Here is a 22963-nt window from a genome sequence, read left to right as displayed (position 1 = left end):
ATCTTCGATGCATCCCACAGATTTTGCGGTGTTGAATTATTGTCACTTGTCTCTGTATATTGCTTGATACCTGTCTTTATTTGGTCATTTATCCATTGGTTATTTAGGAGCATGTTGTTAAGCCTCCATGTGTTTGTGGGATTTTTCATTTTCTTTGTGTGATTTATTTTAGTTTCATACCCTTTTGGTCTGAGAAGCTGGTTGGTACAATTTCAATCTTTTTGAATTTACTGAGGCTGTTTTTGTGGCCTAGTATATGATCTATTCTTGAAAATGTTCCATGTGCACTTGAGAACAATGTGTATCCTGCTGCTTTTGGGTGGAGAGTTCTGTAGATGTCTGTTAGGTCCATTTGTTCTAATGTGATGAAGGCATTGCGTTCTATTTCCGCTTTTAATTCTTTTAGTATTTGTTTCACATATGTAGGTGCTGCTGTGTTGGGTGTATAGATATTTATAATGGTCATGTTCTCTTGTTGGATTGGCCCTTTATCATTATGTAATGTCCATCTTTGTCTTTTGTGACTTTCTTTGTTTTAAAGTCTGTTTTGTTTGATACAAGTACTGCAGCACGTGCTTTTTTCTCCCTATTAGTTGCATGAGATATGTTTTCCATCCCTTCAGTTTTAGTCTTTGGGTTTGAAGTGAGTCTCTTGTAGGCAGCATATAGATGGGTCTTGTTTTTTTTATCCATTCAGTGACTCTTTGTCTTTTGATTGGTCCATTCAGACCATTTACATTTAGTGTAATTATTGATAGGTATGTACTTATTGCCATTGCAGGCTTTAGATTTGTGGTTACCAAAGGTTCAAGGTTAACTTCCATACTATGTAAGAGTCTAACTTAACTCACTTAGTATGCTATCACAAACACAATCTAAAGGTTCTCTTTTTTTCCCTCCTTTTCTTCCTCCTCCATTCTTTATGTATTCAGTATCCTATTCTTTACTTTTGTCTATCCCTTTTTATTACCTGTGGTTTCAGCTATTTAACCTTTGAAACACTTCCATCTATTTCAGTCCCTCCAGGATACACTGTAGAGATGGTTTGTGGGAGCTAAATTCTCTCAGCTTTTGCTTATCTGGAAATTGTTTAATCCCTCCTTCAAATTTAAATGATAATCTTGCCGGATAAAGTATTCTTGGTTCAAGGCCCTTCTGCTTCATTGCATTAAATATATCATGCCACTCCCTTCTGGCCTGTAAGGTTTCCGCTGAGAAATCTAATGATAGTCTGATGGGTTTTCCTTTGTTTGTGATCTTATTTCTCTGTCTGGCTGCTTTTAATAGTCTGTCCTTATCCTTGATCTTTGCCATTTTAATTATTATATGTCTTGGTGGTGTTCTCCTTGGGTCCCTTGTGTTGGAAGACCTGTTCACCTCCATGGCCTGAGAGACTGTCTGCCTCCCCAGATTGGGGAAGTTTTCATCAATTACTTCCTCAAACATACTTTCTATCCCTTTTTCTCTTCTTCTTCTGGTACCCATATAATATGAATATTGTTCCATTTGGATAGGTCACACCGTTCTCTCAGTATTCTTTCATTCCTATGGATCCTTTTTTCCTCTCTGTGCCTTAGCTTCTTTTTATTCCTCTTCCCTAGTTTCTGTGTCATTTATCATGTCCTCTACCATATCTAATCTGCTCTTAATACCCTCCATTGTGCTGTTCAAGGATTAGATCTCCATCCTAAATTCGTTCCTGAGTTCTTTAATATATTTCTGTTCCTCCAGGAGCATGTTTATGATTTTTATTTTGAAATCTCTTTCAGGAAAATTCATTAATTCAGTCTTCCTCGGTCGTTTTTGTGGTGTTGAGATTTTGCTTTCAACTAGGTTCCTTTGATGTTTCATATATTTATGCAGCACCCTCTAGTGCCTAGAAGCTCTACTCTCTGTAGCTGCTCAGCCCCTGGAGCGATGACAGGGGTCGCAGGGGAGTGGTGTTGGTGCCTGGGGGGAGGAAAGAGCTGTTTCCTGCTTCTGGGCTGCTATGCCTGTCTCCACTGCCAGAACCAGTGGGCCAAACACACAGGTTTAAGCATCTGTGCTTTGCATTTGTAGCTGGCGTAGGCGGGGCTTCCCTCTGACTGGCCTGACGCCAGAGCAGAGTCTGCTGCTTTGCAAGCCAGGTGCAGGCTAGCTGGGAGGAAGCCACAGCAGGGTGCATATCATGTTTGGGTCCTTGGACCTGTGTAACCAGCCCATGGGGATGGAGCGCCTGAAAATCATTTAAGTTCCCAATCTGCTGGGCAGAGCACACCTGGACAATTTTGTCTACCTGTCTTTTTTCCTGAGCAGTAAGCTCTGTGCAATCCTTGCCCCTTTAGCAGCCCCCTTGCTGTTAGGAAGTCTCTCAGACTGCCTGCCCTCGTCAGCCAGATATGAATTCCTGTTTTCCACAAGCAGCTGGAATCTCCGTCTCTCCAGGTATTCTGCCTGTCTTAGCTTTCCAACCTCACTACTCACCAGAGCACCATTCAATGTAGGTTCGTGCTCCCAGAGCAGATCTCCAAGGCTGGATGTTCAGCAGTCCCAGGCCTCCACTCCCTCCCTGCTCTGTTTCTCTTCTTCCCACTGGTGAGCTGGGGTGGGGGAAGGGCTTGGGTCCTGCCGGGTCACAGCTTTGGTACATTACCCTGTTCAGCGAGGTCTCCTGTTTTCTCCAGGTGTATGCTGTCTGGTGCAGCCTTCTTTCCTGTTGCTCTTTCAGGATTAGTTGTATTAATTATATTTTCATATTATATGTGGTTTTAGGAGAAAGTCTCTGTCTCACCTCTCACACTACCATCTTTAATCCCACATTCCTAGAGGAATGTATCTCAACATGTAAATAGTGGTTTATCACTAATTTATATTTTATAAATAGTAAGAATTGTGTATCTTGTACTCGATTAAAATAATGCATATATATAACTTAAAATTGAATGTTCACTCCCTACCCATAATAGGTTCTATTGTGGTACAATTCTTTCTAGTCTTTTTTATGCATATTCAAATACATATTGGCATAAGTATGTAGTTTTTTAAAACAGGAAGGTGATATCATTAACATAACTGTTCAACTTAACATTGGTCATGCAATGTATCATACATACATCCTATCAGTATATTGTCAGTATCCTAATGCTTTTTATATTTGTTATTAAATAACCCTGTCAGAAAGTTCTGTGTACTACCTACACACCACCAGTAGTATATGAAATTGCATGCTTTACTTAACTACCTTTTCCCTCTCAAATTTAGTGGGTGAGAAATACTGAAGGATTTCTTCTGTAGGATTGTTTTTAACTAGTGGTGTTAAATACCTCTTTGTTTGTTTGTGGAAAGCTTACATTTTCATTTTGAGTTTTAATTTCCCAATCCATTCCCATTTTGATACCATTTTCATTTCATCTTTATGAAAAATATTTTCTGAATAACTTTTACTTTAGTTGCAGATGTGACAATGGAAAGTAGTCCAGGCTCATCCATCTCTACGGAGCACCGGCTGGATGTTGAATTAAGGGCATCAAGTTCCAGCATCAGCACTAACCTCTCTGGCCCTGGCTCCCGTCCTGGTACGTACATACATAGATGTCTACACAGTCTTTCATACTAATTGAGTTATTAAACAAGTGAAGAAGGATGCTTTTGGAGCTTTACTGGTACATAGGGAGGTTTTCTTCTTATGTCTATGCATGTTACTTTGCCATTCTTGTGTCCATTTTCTCGTGTTAACATTTATTTCATAATATTTTATAGTTTTCTAACTATTCACACATTGATTATTTTATCAAAGCTGCCATGTTGAAAGGCAGATAGTATCTCAAACAGGAATTTAGGATTAGAGAGTTAATCTTTTTACTTTGTAATTTTTCATTTTTACTTTAGGCTTTTAACTTTAGTATTAGTTCTGTGTAGTCCTTGGTGTCTTATTATTCCCCAACATTCAGAAATTTCACGTCAAATGTCTGCTAATGTTTCTGCAGTCTATATATGTGTCTTAAAAATGTGTTGTGTGTGCTTACCCATTATGGTCTAATTGTGATCCCAAAATGATCCTCTGTCTTTATCCTTTCCCAGGAGTTCAGTGTATTCCACAACGAGCAGCACTTCTCAAATCCATGTTGAATTTCCTCAAGAAGGCCATTCAAGACCCTGCTTTTTCAGATGGCATACGACATGGTATCTGATTCTAGATACTTTCTGGAAGGATGTTTGACTCTAGAAGATTGTTCCTTTTCATAATACCTGATGCTACTCTCCTTTTTATAAGTCAGGCTTAGAAAAGGCCATGTCATTTTGAATGCTTTTAATTATTTAGTGTCACTTTTCCTAGACCTAAGGATCATTTAGCAATTTTCATAATGATTCACCTATATTTTTTTTTATTTTCCTGCTTTTGACTCTATTCATTTCCAGCCTGCTACCCCATTCTGTGTCTGTATTTTATTCCTTAACCAACTGTTGAAAGGTTATTGTGTGGACATAGAATAAATGATAGAATATGAAGAAGAGACAAGTAGAGGCCACTCAATTGGAATCAACACAGATTTTATTTACCACAGTGTGGTATATGTAATACATTGCTTCATCATTCCCAGCCATCAAACTACTCCCAGATTAATCATATTCTCCTTAATGTTCACTTTTCTCTTAGTGATGGATGGTTCTCTGCCTACCTCCTTGAAACACATCATCAGCAATGCAGAATACTATGGCCCATCACTCTTCCTCTTAGGTAAGTGGTGTTGGTATTTGATTATACCAAGCGGGAATAACCTAGCAGAGTTCTCTGTGTTTTATATCCTTGCAGGAATTTAACAATCCATATTTGTCTATTGTGTGATTACATATCTTTCTACTCAGTGATTAAACAGAGAATGGTCAGAATTCAGTTTCAGATAAAAATCCATTTCTTGAATGCCAGATATTCCTTCTATAAGCAGCATATTATGAATCATTTGTAATAAGTACTATTTCATACATTTGGCTTTTTGCACTATACTTATGCTGCAAGTGTGATAAGAAACATGTCTTTTTCAGTGTTTAGTCCCTAACCTTATTCTAGAAAACCCAATCACAATGGTTTTCCATTCTCAGATATGAATGTCAGACATGAAAGCTATTGTACTATATAGAAAATGCAGTCTTGGAAACTATTGTTAGTTTATAGTTGTTTCTAAAAAATGTCTTTGCAGTTTGATATCGGCACTACTTTGAGTATTGCTTTTGTTTAAACTTCATTTTTATTGGCACTTATTGACTGTCATACATGTCCAGGATAATACCCAAGGTACATAGGTTCTCAGAATTCTCCTTAAAACTGTAAAGGGATTTTGTGGGAAATATCAAAGTAGAGAAAACTGCCTTATACCAGAAACAAGTATTTTTAAATACTTCATGGTGTATCTGCAGAGAGTAGTTTGGGCTACTACAATTTAGATACTTTCTCACTAAATCACTAAAACAATTTAGGATTTGTGTATTTTAACTTAGTATTCTGTGACCTTGCTCTCAATTCACTTAGTAGGTCATAATTGTTTTGTTGGTTTCTTAAGATACTCTTACATAGTCTTGTCATCTGCAAATAGAAAGTTCATTACTTCTTTCCTTATTTATGCTTTTTATTTCTTTTCTTGTCTTACTGCATCAGCAGAGATTTCCAATGCAATGCTAAGTAGAAGTCGTGAGAATAGGGCTCTGCTTTGTTTCTGAGCTCAGAGGAAAAAGCATTTATTAGTATTTCACCATTAAGTTTGAGGTTTGCACATTTTGTGTTGAATGTTTTTCTTCCTCTTTATTAGGTTGAAGTTTTCTTTGTCTTAAGGCAACTCCATCTTGACATGGAGAGACTCCCTCCCAAGGTTAGGTTCAGATGGAAAAACTTACATCATAAATCCTTTGATGTGATCAAAGAATGATTACACAGGTAAAGTCCCAAGTCAAGGGGCAGGGAAGGATGCCTCTCTAGGATAGAGCCCTGGAAGAGAGAGGAAAGCAAGCATACAGGTGTCTTTTATAAAGCAAGAGTTCTTGTGGTCTAAGAGAAGAGAGCAGGTGAGCCTTCTTGGGGGTGAAATATGAAGCAGGAAATAAGACTTAAGCACCAAAGGAGATGTCAGTGAAGGTCACAATTCCTTCTCTGGTGTCTTAATTCATACCTGTGAGCAAACCCAAAATAATTAGTCCAGCAATTATTATTTTAGTTCCATAAATGGTAGTGTACACTTAACACCCCAGGCAGAAGTACATAGTCAGAAAAAAAAATTAATGGGAGTCTGAGAATCTCTTGGAGTATTTTAGTTGATATAATTGGCTGTTTGGGTTTGTTATCATATTTGTTGAATTACTGTGGACACATTTGCTGTATTAATTGACCCACATGCAGCAGGAGTCCCCTTTAAGGCATAAGCTCCACCTTGAAATACCAGTAAGTAATTTAAAGCCAAATGTTATCAAATATCATACATAGCAGCTAGACTGCTTGGCCTCTCAATAAGGGCTTCTACGGCATGATCTGTTTGGTTTATGTCATGGCCAGGAGTTGTGCCATTGTCTGGGTAGCCTCAGTGTGATGAGTCTTTGTTACATAATTGAAAGTACATAAAAAAGGTAGGACTAAACAGGAACGTATAGAAGCTGACAGAGAGAGAGAGAAAAGGAAAAAAAAAAAAAAGGTAGGACTAAATCAAACTAAAACATTTCTGCACAATAAGGAAAACCCTCAACAAAACAAAAAGGAATCCTACTGTGTGAGAGGAAGTATTTGGAAATAATATACCAGATAAAGAGCTAATATCCAAAATATATAAAGAATTCATACAACTGCAACAAAAAAGCCAAATAATCCATTTAAAAAATGGACAGAGGGATGAGGGAGCCAAGATAGTGGCATGAGTAGGGCAGCAGAAATCTCCTCCCAAAACCATATATATTTTTGAAAGTACAACAAATACAACTAATCCTAAAAGAGAGACCAGAAGATACAGTACAACAGCCAGGCTACATCTACATCTGCGAGAACTCAGCACCTCACAAAGGGGGGAAGTTACAAGTCGCGGCCCGGGGGGATCTGAGTGCTTCCCCACACACCAGCTCCCCAGCGGAAAGATAGGAGTCAGAGCGAGGAGGGAGTGGGAGCCCATGACTGTTAAATACCCAGCCCTAGTCATCCGCACCGGGAGTGCAGACACACATTCTGTGCTGTGCTGGATATTAGAGAAACAGAACAATAAAATCTGTGAGTGAGTACCCGCAGCCGGTGCCCCTGGGACAAATGAAAAGCAAGTGCTTTTTGAAAATCTTGAAGGGACAGGGTCCTCACAGCTGGACGGAAGCATCCCGGCACATTCAGCCCAGCAGCTAGGAATTCCAGGGAATTCCAGTCGCCCTAATCCCCTGGGCAACAGTGCAGCCCTGAAAGCCCTCACAGCGATAAACAGCCTCCCATCCATTACCCCTCTGGTGTGGCCCTGCCATACTGGGGAAGCAGCCTGAGAGCAGCTGCTCCCACAGCAGCCACCCAGAGCCTCCTCCACAGCCTCCTGGGCCAGACTATGCGGCTCCGCCGGCGCGTGGGAGCCCAGCACAGACAGATGAAACCCGGACAGGGCATGAAAGGTCGCTGTTCTTGCAGTAGAGCACACCCAGCGTGCCTGCACTACCATTGGGCACTGGGCTGCCCTGATGGCTGCCCCACCCGAGGCGACTCTGGAAGTAAAACCAGAAGCTACTTACCGTGTGCAGGTAACTGAGACAGGCAGCGGAGAATGGCAAGGTGCAGTAAGGGACATTGTTCTCCCAGGTAACACACATGCCAACTGCCTACAATTAACTCTTATCACCATGAAAAGGCAAAAGAATTTTATCCAGTCCAGAATTACCCAGACAGCCCCTGAGAGGGAGCCTAGGAAGATAGATTTAACCAACCTTCCTGAAAAAGAATTCAAAATAAAGGTCATAACCATGGGGATGGACCTGAAGAGAAATATGCAACAGCTGAACAATCAAGTTAGGAGGGAGAATACAGAAATAAAACAATCTCTAGAAAGACTTAAGGATAGAGTGGATGAGGTGAAAGAGGCTATTAATGGAATAGAAATCAGAGAACAGAAATACAGAGAAGCTGAGGCAGAGAGAGAGATAAAAGGATCTCTAAGAATGAAAGAATATTAAGAGAACTGCGTGACCTATCCAAATGGAACAATATTTGCATTATACGGGTACCAGAAGAACAAGTGAGAGAAAAAGGGATAGAAAGTACCTTTGAAGAAATAATTGCTGAAACCTTCCCCAAACTGGGGAAGGAAATAGTCTCTCAGACCATGGAAGCCCACAGAACTCCCAACAGAAGAGACCCAAGGAGGACAAAACCAAGACATAAAATAATGAAACTGGGAAAGACCAAGGACAAGGACAGAATATTAAAGGCAGCCAGAGAGAGAAAAAAGGTCACCTACAAAGGAAAATGCATCAGGCAACCATCAGACTTCACAACAGAAACCTTACAAGCCAGAAGAAAATGACATGATATATTTAATGCAATGAAACAGAAGGGACTTGAACCAAGAATACTGTATCCAGCATGATTATCATTTAAATATGAAGGAGGGATGAAACAATTCCCAGACAAGTGAACGTTCAGGGAATTTGCCTCCCACAAATCACCTCTACAGGGTATTTTAGAGGGACTCCTCTAGATGGAAGCACTCCTAAGGCTAAATAGATGTCACCAGAGAAAATAAAATCATAGCAAAGAAAGCAGAATAATCAAATATTAACTAAAGGCAAAAAATAAAATCAACTACCCACAAAAGCAGTCAAAGGAAACACAAAAGAGCACAGAATAAAACACCCAACATATAAAGAATGGAGGAAGAGGAAAAAGAAGGAAGAGGAATAAAGAAACATCAGACAGTGCTTACAATAGCTCAATTAGCGAATTAAGTTAGTAAGATAGTAAAGAAGCTAACCTTGAACTTTTGGTAACCACGAATCTAAACCCTGCAATGGCAATAAATACATGTCTTTCAAAAATCACCCTAAATGTAAATGGACTGAATGCACCTATCAAAAGACACAGAGTAATAGAATGGATAAAGAAGCAAGACCCATCTATATGCTGCTTACAAGAGACCCATCTCAAACCCAAAGACATGGACAGACTAAAAGTCAAGGGATTGAAAAAGATACTTCATGCAAACAACAGGTAGAAAAAAGCAGGTGTTGCATTACTGTATCAGACAAAATAGACTTCAAAACAAATAAATTAACAAGAGATAAATAAGGACATCACATAATTATAAGGGCGTCAGTCCAACAAGGGGATATAACCATTATAAATATATCTGCATACAACACAGGAGCACCAGCATATGTGAAACAAATACTAACAGAATTAAGGGAGGAAATAGAATGCAATACAAACGTTCTAGGAGACTTCAACACACCACTCACTCCAAAGGATAGATCCACCAGACAGAAAATAAGTAAGGGCACAGAGGCACTGAACAACACACTAGAACAGATGGACCTAGTACACATCTATAGAAATCTACATCCAAAAGCAACAGGATACACATTCTTCTCAAGTGCACTTGGAACATTCTCCAAAATAGACCACATACTAGGACACAAAAAGAGCCTCAGTAAATAAAAAAAGATTGAAATTCTACCAACCAACTTCTTAGAACACAAAGGTATAAAACTAGAAATAAATTGTACAAAGAAAGCAAAAAGGCTCACAAACTCATGGAGGCTTAACAACATGCTTCTAAATAATCAATGGATCAGCGACCAAAATAAAATGGAGATCCAGCAATATATGGAAACAAATGACAACAACAACACAAAGCCCCAACTTCTGTGGGAAACAGTGAAAGAAGTCTTAAGCTGAAAGTATATATCAATCCAGGCATATTTAAAGGAGGAGGAACAATCCCAAATGAACAGTCTAACATCTCAATTATCAAAATTGGAAAAACAAGAAAAAGGAGGCCTAAAGTCAGCAGAAGGAGGGACATAATAAAGATCAGAGAAGAAATTAATAAAATTGAGAGGAATAAAATAGAAAAAATCAATATAACCAAGAGGTAGTTCTTTGAGAAAAAAAACAAAAGATAAGCCTGTAGCTAGACTTATTAAGAGAAAAAAAGAGTCAACACAAATCAACAGAATCAGAAACGAGAAAGGAAATATCATGATGGACCCCACAGAAATACAAACAATCATTAGAAAATACTATGAGATCTGTATGCAAACAAGCTGAAAGACCTAGAAGAAATGGACAACTTCCTAGAAAAATACCTTCCAAGCCTGACCAAGGAAGAAACAGAAAGTCTTAACACACCAATTACCAGGAACAAAATTGAATCGGTAATCAAAAAACTACCCAAGAGCGAAAACCCCTTGTCCAGATGGATTAACCACGGAATTTTATCAAACATACACCACCCAAAGACCTTAAAGTTTTCTAAAAAATAGAAGAGGAGGGAATACTTCCAAACTTTATGAAGTCAGCATCACTCCTATATCAATACCAGGCAACGACCCTACCAAAAAAGAAAATCACAGACCAAAATCCCTGATGAACATAGATGCAAAAATACTCAACAAAATATTAGGAAACTGAATTCAAAAATACATCAATAGGATCATACACCATGATCAAGTTGGATTCATCTCAGGGATGCAAGAATGGTACAACATTTGAACATCCATCAACATAATCCACCACATAAACAAAAAGAAGGACAAAAACCACATGATCATCTCCATAGATGCTCAAAAAGCATTCGACAAAATTCAGCTTCCATTCATGATAACACTCTCAATAAAATGGGTATAGAGAGCAAGTACCTCAACATAATAAAAGCCATATATGATAAACCCACGGCCAACATCATACTTAACAGCAAGAAGCTGAAAGCTTTTCCACTAAGATGGGGAACAAGACAGGGATGCCCACTCTCCCCACTGTTATTCAACATAGTACTGGAGGTCCTAGCCATGACAATTAGACAAAACAAAGAAATGCAAGGAATCCAGATTGGTAAAAAAGAAGTCAAACTGTCAATGTTTGCAGATGACATGATATTGTACATCAAAAACCCAAAGGAATCCACTCCAAAACTACTACAACTAATATTTGAATTCAGCAAAGTTGCAGGATACAAAATTAATACAAAGAAATCTGTTGCTTTCCTATACACTAACGATGAACTAGCAGAAAGATAATCATAATTCCATTCACAATTGCATCAAAAAGAATAAAATACCTGGGAATAAACCTAACCTAGGGTATAGTAAGTGAAAGACCTATACCCTGAAAACCACAAGACAGTCTTAAGAGAAATTAAAGAAGACACTAAGAAATGGAAACTCATCCCATGCTCTTGGCTATAAAGAATTGATATTGTCAAAATGGTCATCCTGCCTAAAGCAATCTACAGATTAAATGCATTCCCTATCAAAATACCAACAGCATTCTTCAACGAACTGAAACAAATAGTCCTAAAATTCATATGGAACCACCAAAGACCCCAATTAGCCAAAGCAATTCTGAGAAGGAAGAATAAAGGGGGTGGGGGGGGATCTCGCTTTCCAACTTCAAGCTCTACTACAATGCAAAAGTAATCAAGACAATTTGGTACTGGCACAAGAACAGAGCCACAGACAAGTGGAACAGAATAGAGACTCTAGATATTAACCCATACATATATGGTCAATTAATATACAATAAAGGAGCCATGGACATACAATGCAGAAATCACAGCCCCTTCAACAGCTGGTGTTGCCAAACCTGGACAGCTACATGTAAGAGAATGAAACTGGATCATTGTCTAACCCCATACACAAAAGTAAATTCGAAATGGATCAAAGACCTGAATCTATGTCTTGAAACCATAAAACTCTTAGAAAAAAACTTAGGCAAAAATCTCTTGGACATAAACATGAGCAAATTCTCCATGAACATATCTCCCTGGGCAAGGGAAACAAAAGCAAAAATGAACAAGTGGGACTGTATCAAGCTTGAAAGCTTCTGTACAGCAAAGGACACCATCAATAGAACAAAAAGGCATCCTACAGTATGGTAGAATATATTCATATATTACAGGTTCTATAAAGGATTGACATCCAAAACATATAAAGAGCTCACACACCTAAAGAAACAAAAAGCAAATAATCCAATTAAAAAATGGGCAGAGAGGCTGAAAAGACAGTTTTCCTAAGAAGAAATCCAGATGGGTAACACACACATGAAAAGATGCTCCACATTGCTAGTCATCAGAGAAATGCAGATTAAAAACACAATGAGATATCACCTCACACCAGTAAGGATCGCCACCATCCAAAAGACAGACAACAACAAATGTTGGCGAGGTTGTGGAGAAAGGGGAACCCTCCTACACTGCTGGTAGGAATGTAAATTAGTTCAACCCTTGTGGAAAGCAGTATGGAGGTTCATCAAAATGCTCAAAACGGACCTACCATTTGACCCACAAATTCCACTCCTAGGAATTTAACCCTAAGAACGCAGCAATCAAGTTTGAGAAAGACAGATGCACCCCTATGTTTATCGCAGCACTATTTACAATAGCCAAGAATTGGAAGCAACCTAAATGTCCATCGGTAGATGAATGGATACAGAAGATGTCGTACATATACACAATGGAATACTACTCAGCCATAAGAAGTGGAAAAATCCAACCATTTGCAGCAACATGGATGGAGCTGGAGAGTATTATGCTCAGTAAAATAAGCCAAGCGGAGAAAGAGAAATACCAAATGATTTCACTCATCTGAGGAGTATAAGAACAAAGGAAAAACTGAAGGAACAAAACAGCAGCGGATTTACAGAACCCAAGAATGGACTAACAGGTACCAAAGGGAAAGGAACTGGGGAGGATGGGTGGTCAGGGAGGGATAAGGGGGGGGGAGAAGAAGGGGGGTATTAAGATTAGCATGCATGGGGGGGGAGAAAGGGGAGGGTGGGCTGTACCAACACAGAGAGGACAATTTGTGATTCTACAACATTTTGCTAAGCTGATGGACAGTATCCGTAATGTGGTTGTTAGGGGGATCCTGATATAGGGGAGAGCATAGTAAACATAGTATTCTTCATGTAAGTGTAGATTAAAGATTAAAAACAAAAAAGAAAGAAAGAAAGAAAGAAAAGGGGGATTACTCCTTGATAGGATAAAACTATTGGTAAATCAAAGATCAACGCATGCTTAAATATCCTTAATGTTGATCACTTAAAGGGTGTCAGATGATCAGCTATGGAGGTACTCTTTTCTGATAATATTCCTTTCTCTTAATTAAAAAAAAAAAAGCATTTCCTGTGTGCTGACCTTCAATGAGTTCTGCACAGTGGTATAGAGGGCATGTCAAAGTGTGGGCAAAGGGTCTGTTTGTTTCTATGCAGAAGATCAAGGCCTAGCTTGGCTACCCAGAAAATGAACTAAGATGCCATATGAGGAGGAGCTTCCGGCATCAGCACTCTCTGGAGGACTTGTGCAGGGGGGATGATCATCAAAAAGCCTCCACAGGGATCTGGGCGATGCTGCAGTTGTGGCTGCATCTACCCCACCGTTTCCTGGACTTGCCATTGGAATGAGGAGGGAGATGTCTAAGCTGGCATGTGCATACAGTGAGACAACGAATTTGACCGGATCTGTACTGTTGGAACTCAACCAGGAGTTGGGAGGGGTGCAAGTTGTAGCACTCCAAAATCTTATGACTATAGACTATCTACGGTTAAAAGAACATATGGGATGTGTACAGATCCCAGAAATGGGTTGCTTTAATTTGTCTGATTTCTCTCAGACTGTTCAAGTACAGTTGGACAATATCCATCGTATCATAGACAAATTTTCACAAATGCCTAGGTTGCCTAAATGGTTTTCTTGGCTTCCCTGGAGATGGATGGTAATTATAGATTTGCTTTGTTTATGTTACCGTATTCCTATTATGTTAACATGTGAGCGCAAGTTAGTTGGTAGTTTAAAACCTATACATGCTTAAGGTACTCTACAAGAAGATATGTCAAAGAAATAATCCTCCCATGTTTTCTTCCATATGCTACCTCTATAGCTTTTCTTCTTCCTTCCTAATTACAACCCTTAAATAGAATTCGTGCCTCAGATCGAATTTACCGAGTATCATAATTCCTCCAGGTGGTAAAGATACCTCGAGACAAGTGCTGGACATAGAAGCCACAGGGCATAAATCTGCAAAGAAGTAAAAAGCTAACCTTTTCAAACAATATGGCTTCTCTCTCACTTACCAACTTTACATTTCCCTGTATGGCCCCGGAAGATGACTGGGTAGCCAGAGACGGGTAAGATTCCTCAAGGGAGGAACAACCTAAGACAGGCACAGTCGCAGGGGGGCCATCAGGTGAGAAATTGGGGATCAACAGAGGTGAGGCTTAGAACCTCACCCCCCCTGCTTTGAGAGAAATCTTCTGCATCTGTGGGTGTTTTGCTGCCCTTGTCTAGCCTGGATTAATACTTAGGCCATAGGCACACACCTGATCATCTGATCATCTACATTTGCCCTCTTACAGCGCTAAACTATGTTTTCTACCTTTATCTTGCATCTACCTGGCACTTCAGCATTTTATTAAAAATAATAATAATAATAAAGGGAGAAATGTGGGATCCACATATAAATCAAGTATAAAAATCAAACGAATATTCATATTTGACCTGATTGTTTTATAGTTCATAATGCGTGATCAAAACCGAAAGTTTCTGTGATGAATGCCCTTGTACTGTTCACCATGTAAGAATTTATTCACTATGTAAGAATTCGTTCACCATGTAAGAACTTGTTTGTTATGCTTCAGAAGATTGGAGACTGACGAGGATTAGGCTTGACATGGATTAATGATTGTATATTGAGCATTGACCCCCCTATACAGAATTTTATTGTTGTTAACAAGCATTTGATCAATAAATATGAGAGATGCCCTCTCAAAAAAAAAATATCTTGGACATAAACATGAGCAAATTCTCCATGAACATATCTCCCTGGGCAAGGGAAACAAAAGCAAAAATGTACAAGTCGGACTGTATCAAGCTTGAAAGCTTCTGTACAGCAAAGGACACCATCAATAGAACAAAAAGGCATCCTACAGTATGGTAGAATATATTCATATATTACAGGTTCTATAAAGGATTGACATCCAAAACATATAAAGAGCTCACACACCTCAAGAAACAAAAAGCAAATAATCCAATTAAGAAATGGGCAGAGGCTGAAAAGACAGTTCTCCAAAAAAGAAATTCAGATGGCTAACAGACACATGAAAAGATGCTCCACATTGCTAGTCATCAGAGAAATGCAGATTAAAAACACAGTGAGATATCACCTCACACCAGTAAGGATCGCCACCATCCAAAAGACAGACAACAACAAATGTTGGCGAGGTTGTGGAGATAGGGGTACCCTCCTACACTCCTGCTAGGAATGTAAATTAGTTCAACCCTTGTGGAAAGCAGTAATTCTTCAAAAAGCTCAAAATAGAAATACCATTTGACCCAGGAATTCCACTTCTAGGAATTTACCCTAAGAATGCAGCAGCCCAGTTTGCAAAAGACAGATGCACCCGTATGTTTTTCACAGCACTATTTACAATAGCCAAGAAATGGAAGCAACCTAAGTGTCCATCAGTAGATGAATGGATAAAGAAGATGTGGTACATGTACGCAATGCAATATTATTCAGCCTTAAGAAGAAAACAAATCCTACCATTTGCAACAACTGGATGGAGCTGGAGGTGTTATGCTCAGTGAAGTAAGCCAGGCGGAGAAAGACAAGTACCAAGTGATTTCACTCGTATGTGGAGTATATGAAGAAAGAAAAAACTGAAGGAAGAAAGTAGGAGCAGAATCACAGTACCCAAGAATGGACTAACAGTTACCAAAGGGAAAGGGTCTGGGGAGGATGGGTCTGAAGGGAGGGATAAGGGGTTGGAAAAAAGAAAGGGGGCATTATGATTAGCATGTATAATTGGGGTGCACGTTGACGGCTGTGCACCACAGGGAATACAAGTAGTCTGCAGAACCTTACTATGCTGGCAGACAGTGACTGTAATGCAGTTCTGGGGGGTCTTGGTGAAGGGGGGAGTCTAGTAAACATAATGTTCCTCATGTAATTGTAGATTAATGATCCTTAAAAAATTGGCAGAGGATCTAAATAGAACTTTTTCTAAAGAAGTACAGGTAACCAATAGACACATGAAATGATGGTCAATATTACAAATCATTAGGGAAATGCAAATGAAAACCACAGTGAGGTACCACCTCACACCATTCAGAATGGCCACTATCGATAACACATGAAATAGCAAGTGTTGGCAAGGATGTGGCAAAAAGGGAACCTTCCTATACTGTTGGTGGGGACAAAAAACTAAAAACAGAAATACCATATGACCCAGCATTTCCACTTCTGGAAATTTACCTGGAGAAAAAAAATCTGATTTGATAATATATATATACACACCTGTGTTCACTGCAGCATTATTTGCAGTAACAAAGATACGGAAGTAACCCAATGCCCATCAATAGAGGAATGGATAAAGAAGGTGTGTTATGTATATGCAATGGAATATTAGCTATAAGAGAAAAAAGGAAATCTCGCCATTTGCAACAACATCGATGGACTAGAGTGTATCATGCTAAGTAAAATAGCCCGGCACAGAAAAATAAATACCATATGATGTCACTTACATGTTTAATCTAAAAAAACAAAGCAACAACAAAAAAGATATAGACCCATAAATATGGACAACAAACTGTTGGTTACCATAGGGAAGGGGGTTTGGGAATGGTAAAATACGTAAATGGAATAAAGAAGTACAAACTGCAAATTGTGACATAAGTCTTTGAAATGGAAGTACAACATAGAGAATTATAACCAATGATATTGTAGCATTTTGGTATAGTAATGGGGAAATGCACTTGTCAAGCATGTTGTAATGTATATAATTATCAAGTCCCTATGTTGTATATCTGAAACCAATATATTTTTCTATATCAACTTTATTCCAATAAATCATTTTCCTGCATTATTAAAACAGCTTTTTGTTAGAAAAAAAGAAAAGTACCGTAACTTCTGCCTATCACACCAAAGATGGTGATGAGGACCAATATGACCAATAGAAAAGTGACCCAGTGCTCCGTTTTTTGGCACAAGTTAATGAAAGAGCTAGACATTATAGTTGGATCTAAGGTGCCCTGAGTAATGAATATCCATACCACACAGGTCAAGGTATATGGGTAAAAAGGGATTAGTTGGTGGAGTACAGTATATGAACTTACTGAGAAGTTGTTTCATAATAGAACAAGTAGCCCTGGATTGTTGGAAGGTTGTGTTTCTATCAGGGCAGATGTGTGAGGGCAAAACAGTCTCAATTGGTGTATCATTGTATAAACTCAGTTGGTAGGAGATGCCATGAAGGGCATGCAGGGAAGTCAGTGAGGAAGCACCTGGTAAGATTGTGATGTCCTGCTGTAGTAATTTCATGCTGAAACCTACCAATGAAAGATTCCAACTCCTCCCAAATCCTGCCTATGGCTCTTCTACCCCACTACTACACTTTCTTACCCAGTGCATCCCCTTTAATTTCCCCAACCACCTTTTCTTCTCTCTTGCCTCTTTTCTTGGCCCTGCCACATTGTAATCTGTTCAAGTGTGTTGTGCTCTGTTCCTAACCTAGTTGATGCCCATACTTCAGGTTATTATGAACTGCTTAACAGAACAGGGTGGCATATACTCAATATGAATATTTAAGACCTCCAAGAGTTAGTTCTATAAGTGTTTTCCCAGGCTAGGGCACATTTAACACTGCTGGAGATTTGGTGCTCAAGTGACATTCTCAGTTACTATTAGATAAATATTGTCCATCAGGTTGAGGAGAATAGGAAATGCAAGTAGTGATGGTGGAATAATGGACAGTATGGGATTGTAAGATGAGGGGAAATCAGCTGTGGGACCATTGAGTTTTGATGAGTGGTAGCAGTTACAGGGACAGTTAACATTTGAGGGTGTCAGCTTCAAGGCTGGGACTATCACTTGTGCTAAAATGATCATCTACTACACTGGGTTGATAGAAGTCCTGTCCTGGCCCCAAAACTTTGATGGAACGTTTTATACATTTGAGAAATAATTTAAAAGTGATGCAAGTTCAGTATTCCTTTACCTCCAGGAGTCAGTTTCTCATAGGGAAACTAATAACACCAAGCAAGTTAAGTCACAGCATGGACAAAAAGCCCAAGGAGTTTGGCATTGATGTGAAGTGGTCAAATCCTAGACCCAGGTATGGCATTAGTTCATAAGGGCCTCAAGACTGTGATGACTGGAGGTCTCATGGGACCCACTGAGTCAAGATCAGGGAACATTACTTGAGCTTATTTGAAAAGTATGAGCACATTTGTCAGCTATGACATAAAAATGAGCTTCCTCTGACAGCCTTGGCATGAGTTGAGACATGAGATTTAATTGTGATATGCGAAGTGTAAGCAGCAGATACTCTCAATACTCTCAATGTGGAAGGCCACATAGAGCGTGATAAATGTGATGACTATTTTGAGCCCATTGTCCACAAAAAAAAACAAACAATGAGGCCTTTAGCTATCACCCAGAAGGCTCTAAAAATACGAACAATGGATATACCTTTATTGAGGTGACATCCAGTGCCAAATGACTCCATTCAGCTCTTGAGTTGGGCCAACTCTTGAGTCCCATCCTTTATCCGGAGTGACTTGGTCATGGATGGAAAGCAGCAGCTTTCCAGGAGGCTCCATCACATAAGATTGGTGGTAGTGCCCTCCAGAATATAATAAACAGATTCCCCTTCTACTGGATGTCTTACTAAATAAAGGTATGTCCCTGTGCTTTTATGTCCTCTTCCAGTCTTGAAAACCAAGGTAACTTGGTTAGGTATATTACCCTTAAAGACAAAAGCCTGAGGCTCTCAATTCCTATTTTGAGTTCTTTTGGACCTTTAACTATAATTTACTTTGCTCTTCATACTTTAAAAGATGTTTCAAGTATTTAATCCAGTTATTAGTTGTTTTCAGCAGAATGATTTATTAAGATATTATGCATTTTTATCTGGAAGGAGGAATTTTATTCATTGGCATATTTTTTGTGGTCTCACATATTTTTCCTTTTCCTAAAGTCTTATATTTTATGTTAATGTTTTTTTCATATTATTAATTTCCTTATTCTTTCTGTAATAGTTATCCTTATATATATATATCTGTACACCTAAACTTTTAAATTTCTTATTTTGTCTTCTACCAAACTGAACAAAATGAGACCTCTAGCTTGCCTTTACTTCACTCCTTTCTCACCATTTTCTTTCTTTCTTTTTTTTTTTAAGTAACCTTTGACAAGACTTTTTCGATTCACCTTTTTATTTTGTTGGAGTACATCTTTGGGTAATTTTTAGGGTGTTGTACTTCCTTTTCTTCCAGAATTTTGTGGATATTTCCGTATTTTCTTCTAATGTTCCATATTTTAAAAAGTCATGATGTTAACTGGTTCTTGTTCCTTTGTATCTTCATTTTCTTGTTACCCTCAGAGTTCACAAATCTCACCAGAATGTATTTAGCTTGATTTCTTTGCTGTGTTTCCCCATAGCACTTGGTTAGGCTTTTTTTTTTTAAATCTTGAGTATTTTTTCTTCCTTCAGGAAAAAAATTTTTGGTTCCTTTTAACTTAATATGCTCTCCTGGAAATGCTATTGCATAGCTAACAAGCCTACCATATTGATCCTAAGTCACTTATTTTCTGAGAGAATTTCTTTATAATCTTTAAAGATGCCAATTGCATTATCAGATTCTTTATTTTTTACAAACACTTTTAATTTCCAACCATTTTCTTATTCTTAAGCCCTTTGTTTTAACAGATTATTGCTGTTTTATGGGTTTTAATAGATTCTAGAACTTGATTTTCATCAAAATTTACACAAGTTACCTTTCATTACTCAACCAACTCTTTTAGGAGCCAAGTGCTTGGTTTCATCTGGACTTAATTGGTTTTTGTGTATATCCTTTTCAAACTTACAATTCTTGGTCATTTGTTAATTTTAAAAGAGGGTTTAAACTGTCCCAATGCACAGTAACATGACATTGAATTAATTAGACCTCTGTAAAATAACAGATTTGAGGTCGTAGTAACCTCTAGTAAAACACTAATTGTAGTTTATGAATACTCAGTTTTAGTAACCCCTTAGAATTCAGGTATTTGTGCAATTGAAATTCCGTGGAAGGGTTTGTTGTATACCAATAGGACCCCCAGAAAGGACTTAAATTTTCCTTAAGTTTATAGCCCATCAGAAATATCAATGACCATTGACAACTGTTGGTCCCCAGTAATTTCCATATGTCTGACATTTCAGTGGTATTTGGAATACATGAGAAGTGCTCTATTTATCACCTTGAACTGAAAATACTCTGGTTTCTTTTAGCTCTCAGGCATTAGTATTATGAGTTTGTTTTATACATGGTTTATGGACATTGTGTGTGCACCCTCTTTATCAAGTTTTTAAATCAGAATTTTCAGACTCTGAAAATGAGACGAAAAGCCTGTCTTTAATTGTTCATAGAAGGTTTAGTAACACTCACAACCTAAAACTGTTGGCTAGGTGTTCTGTTACTTGTATTTTTTACTTCTAGATATTGTTATGGTTATTCGTCTAGTCTGCTTTGCTGTCATTGTTGAGAGTTGATTTTTATGACATTTTCTTACGAAAACATTGCATTTCACTTGTTAGCATACACTTTATAAAATAATCATTCTGAATCCAGTTAAATCTCCTGTGTTCATTGCTAATATATATTGCTTGCTTTTCTTCATTAGATTTCCCATATGCTTGTAAGCTTTTTCAGTGTCTTCAGAGGATTGGTTGCTGGTTTTAATCATGTTTTTTGGCTTTCAGTTTCACTAAATTCTACTTTTTTCTGTTAATTCTTTCTAGTTTCTCTTGATTACTTTTTAATGAGTGTTTTAATGCCATACTGTTTCCTCTTGAGTATAGTTTTTGCCATGTTCTAGAAGCATTGGTACTAGTCCTTATGGTACATCTCTAAATACTGTATTATCAAAAATAAGATTAATACCCAAGGGCTTTTAACACTGCTGATGGTATTTTTAAATAGCTTTAAAAAACATCATATAGTTGCCTTTTTATTATGTAATAAGCACCTGAAATTTACTCTCTTAGCACATTTCCAGTATTGAGTACAGTATGATTAACCCTACTTGTCATGTCTGCACATGGCCCATAAAAATCTTGAAGGGTAGTCACTGAATTCTTAATAGGGATTAATCTCTGATAGTCAAGCAGTATGGGAAACTTTGATTTCATAGTAAGCACAAGTTTTTAAATTGTACATTGAGTATGTTTTCTTTTTTTCCTAAGCCTTTGGAGTTTTGCTTTTAGTACCTGTGAAGAGTCTCTCATTTCTCATATTTCTCATCTTTTTTTAGCTACTGAAGTGGTAACTGTGTTTGTATTTCAAGAACCATCACTGCTTTCCTCACTCCAAGACAATGGATTAACAGATGTCATGCTGCATGCACTGCTTATCAAAGATGTGAGTCCTTTCTGCAACTCTCTAAAGCATACTCCCTGCATACCCCTCCCTGCAGAACACACAGACACGATGTACACATACATATATACTTGAAAAAAACAGTCTTATGACATGAAAATCCTGTCCCTTGTCTTCTATATATATTATTACAACTAATTGGGACCTGGATGTCAAGGTCCCTTCTATCTCTGTATGATACCCTTGGCCAAAGTTTCCTAGCATCTATACCTGAACTCTTCTAGATGTCTTCAAGCTTACTTTATAATCTTTCTAGGTTCCTGCTACCCGTGAAGTCCTTGGCTCCCTCCCAAATGTATTCAGTGCACTCTGCTTGAATGCCCGAGGTCTTCAGTCATTTGTACAGTGTCAGCCTTTTGAACGTCTCTTCAAAGTTCTTCTGTCTCCAGATTACCTCCCAGCCATGCGTAGGAGGAGGAGTTCCGATCCTCTTGGTAAGTCACTAGGATTTATCCTATAAATAATTGGTTTGCTATTATGCCAAAATTTTAGATGATTATCAAGTCACTAACTGCCAAGAAAACCATCTGTTGACCTCATATCATTTCTCTGGCTAGGTGTGCTAAGTGCAATGGAAATTACCACACATTGTATTGCAGCTAAAAAATACTTCATCCTTAGCCCCTGCTCATAGTATCTCCATGCTTCTCAACAGTTCACTGATAAAAGTACTTTCATACTGCTGGTGACAAACAAGTATTAGAGAGCAGCAGATTTCCAGGTCTGCTGTCTAGTCTGATGCAGCAAGAGATAATGGATTCTGAGGCTGTTGATCCTGGAAGTCTTCTGTTCCAATACCCGAGTCCCTAAGATAGTCACAGAGGAATAGATTTACATCTCAGTGTATGTAAGATGAAATCACTGAGGAATAGCAAACTCAGGCTACAGAAATAATCCAGTTTTCAAAAGTATATTTTGTACTTTTGCCACCAGTGTAGCATTTCAACCACTTTGATTCTTTACTGGAGCAGATACAGGGTTAATGGTTTATGTTTCCTTTTTTTTTCTCTTCACTCTACTGGTTCAGACCATACCAGGATAGAACATAGCACACATGGTTACTTTAAAATACAGGCAGACCATGTTTTGTTGTCCCTTGTTTTATTGTACCTTAAAGATCTTGCGTTTCTTATAAATTGAAGGTTTGTGGCAACCGTGTGTCGAACAAGTCTGTCAGTACCTTTTTTCCAGCAGCATTTGATCACTTAGTGTGTGTGTCTGTGCCACATTTTGGTAATTCTTGCAATATTTCAACCTTTTTCTCTGTTTTTATATTTGTTATAGTGATTGTGATCTTTGATGTTACTATTGTAATTGTTTTGGGATGGCACAAACCGAGCCCGAAAGATGGT

At 38.3% G+C, this 22963-nt stretch overlaps 1 protein-coding gene across 16 annotated transcripts in view; it reads left to right on the top strand.

Moving 5' to 3' along the window:
- The window catches only part of HUWE1 (HECT, UBA and WWE domain containing E3 ubiquitin protein ligase 1), a 200872-nt gene that overhangs the window by 97353 nt on the left and 80556 nt on the right, over positions 1 to 22963 (top strand). For all 16 annotated transcript variants that reach the window (XM_073227659.1, XM_073227656.1, XM_073227658.1 and 13 more), the window contains 5 exons: positions 3432 to 3557; positions 4063 to 4164; positions 4640 to 4720; positions 21487 to 21593; positions 21868 to 22045. In XM_073227659.1, the coding sequence (XP_073083760.1) occupies positions 3432 to 3557; positions 4063 to 4164; positions 4640 to 4720; positions 21487 to 21593; positions 21868 to 22045 (594 nt within the window). The remainder of the gene's footprint in view (positions 1 to 3431; positions 3558 to 4062; positions 4165 to 4639; positions 4721 to 21486; positions 21594 to 21867; positions 22046 to 22963) is intronic.

The sequence above is a fragment of the Manis javanica genome, chromosome X (assembly GCF_040802235.1).
Source record: "Manis javanica isolate MJ-LG chromosome X, MJ_LKY, whole genome shotgun sequence".
NCBI classification, from domain to species: domain Eukaryota; kingdom Metazoa; phylum Chordata; class Mammalia; order Pholidota; family Manidae; genus Manis; species Manis javanica.
This window is presented reverse-complemented; position numbering and strand designations above follow the sequence as displayed.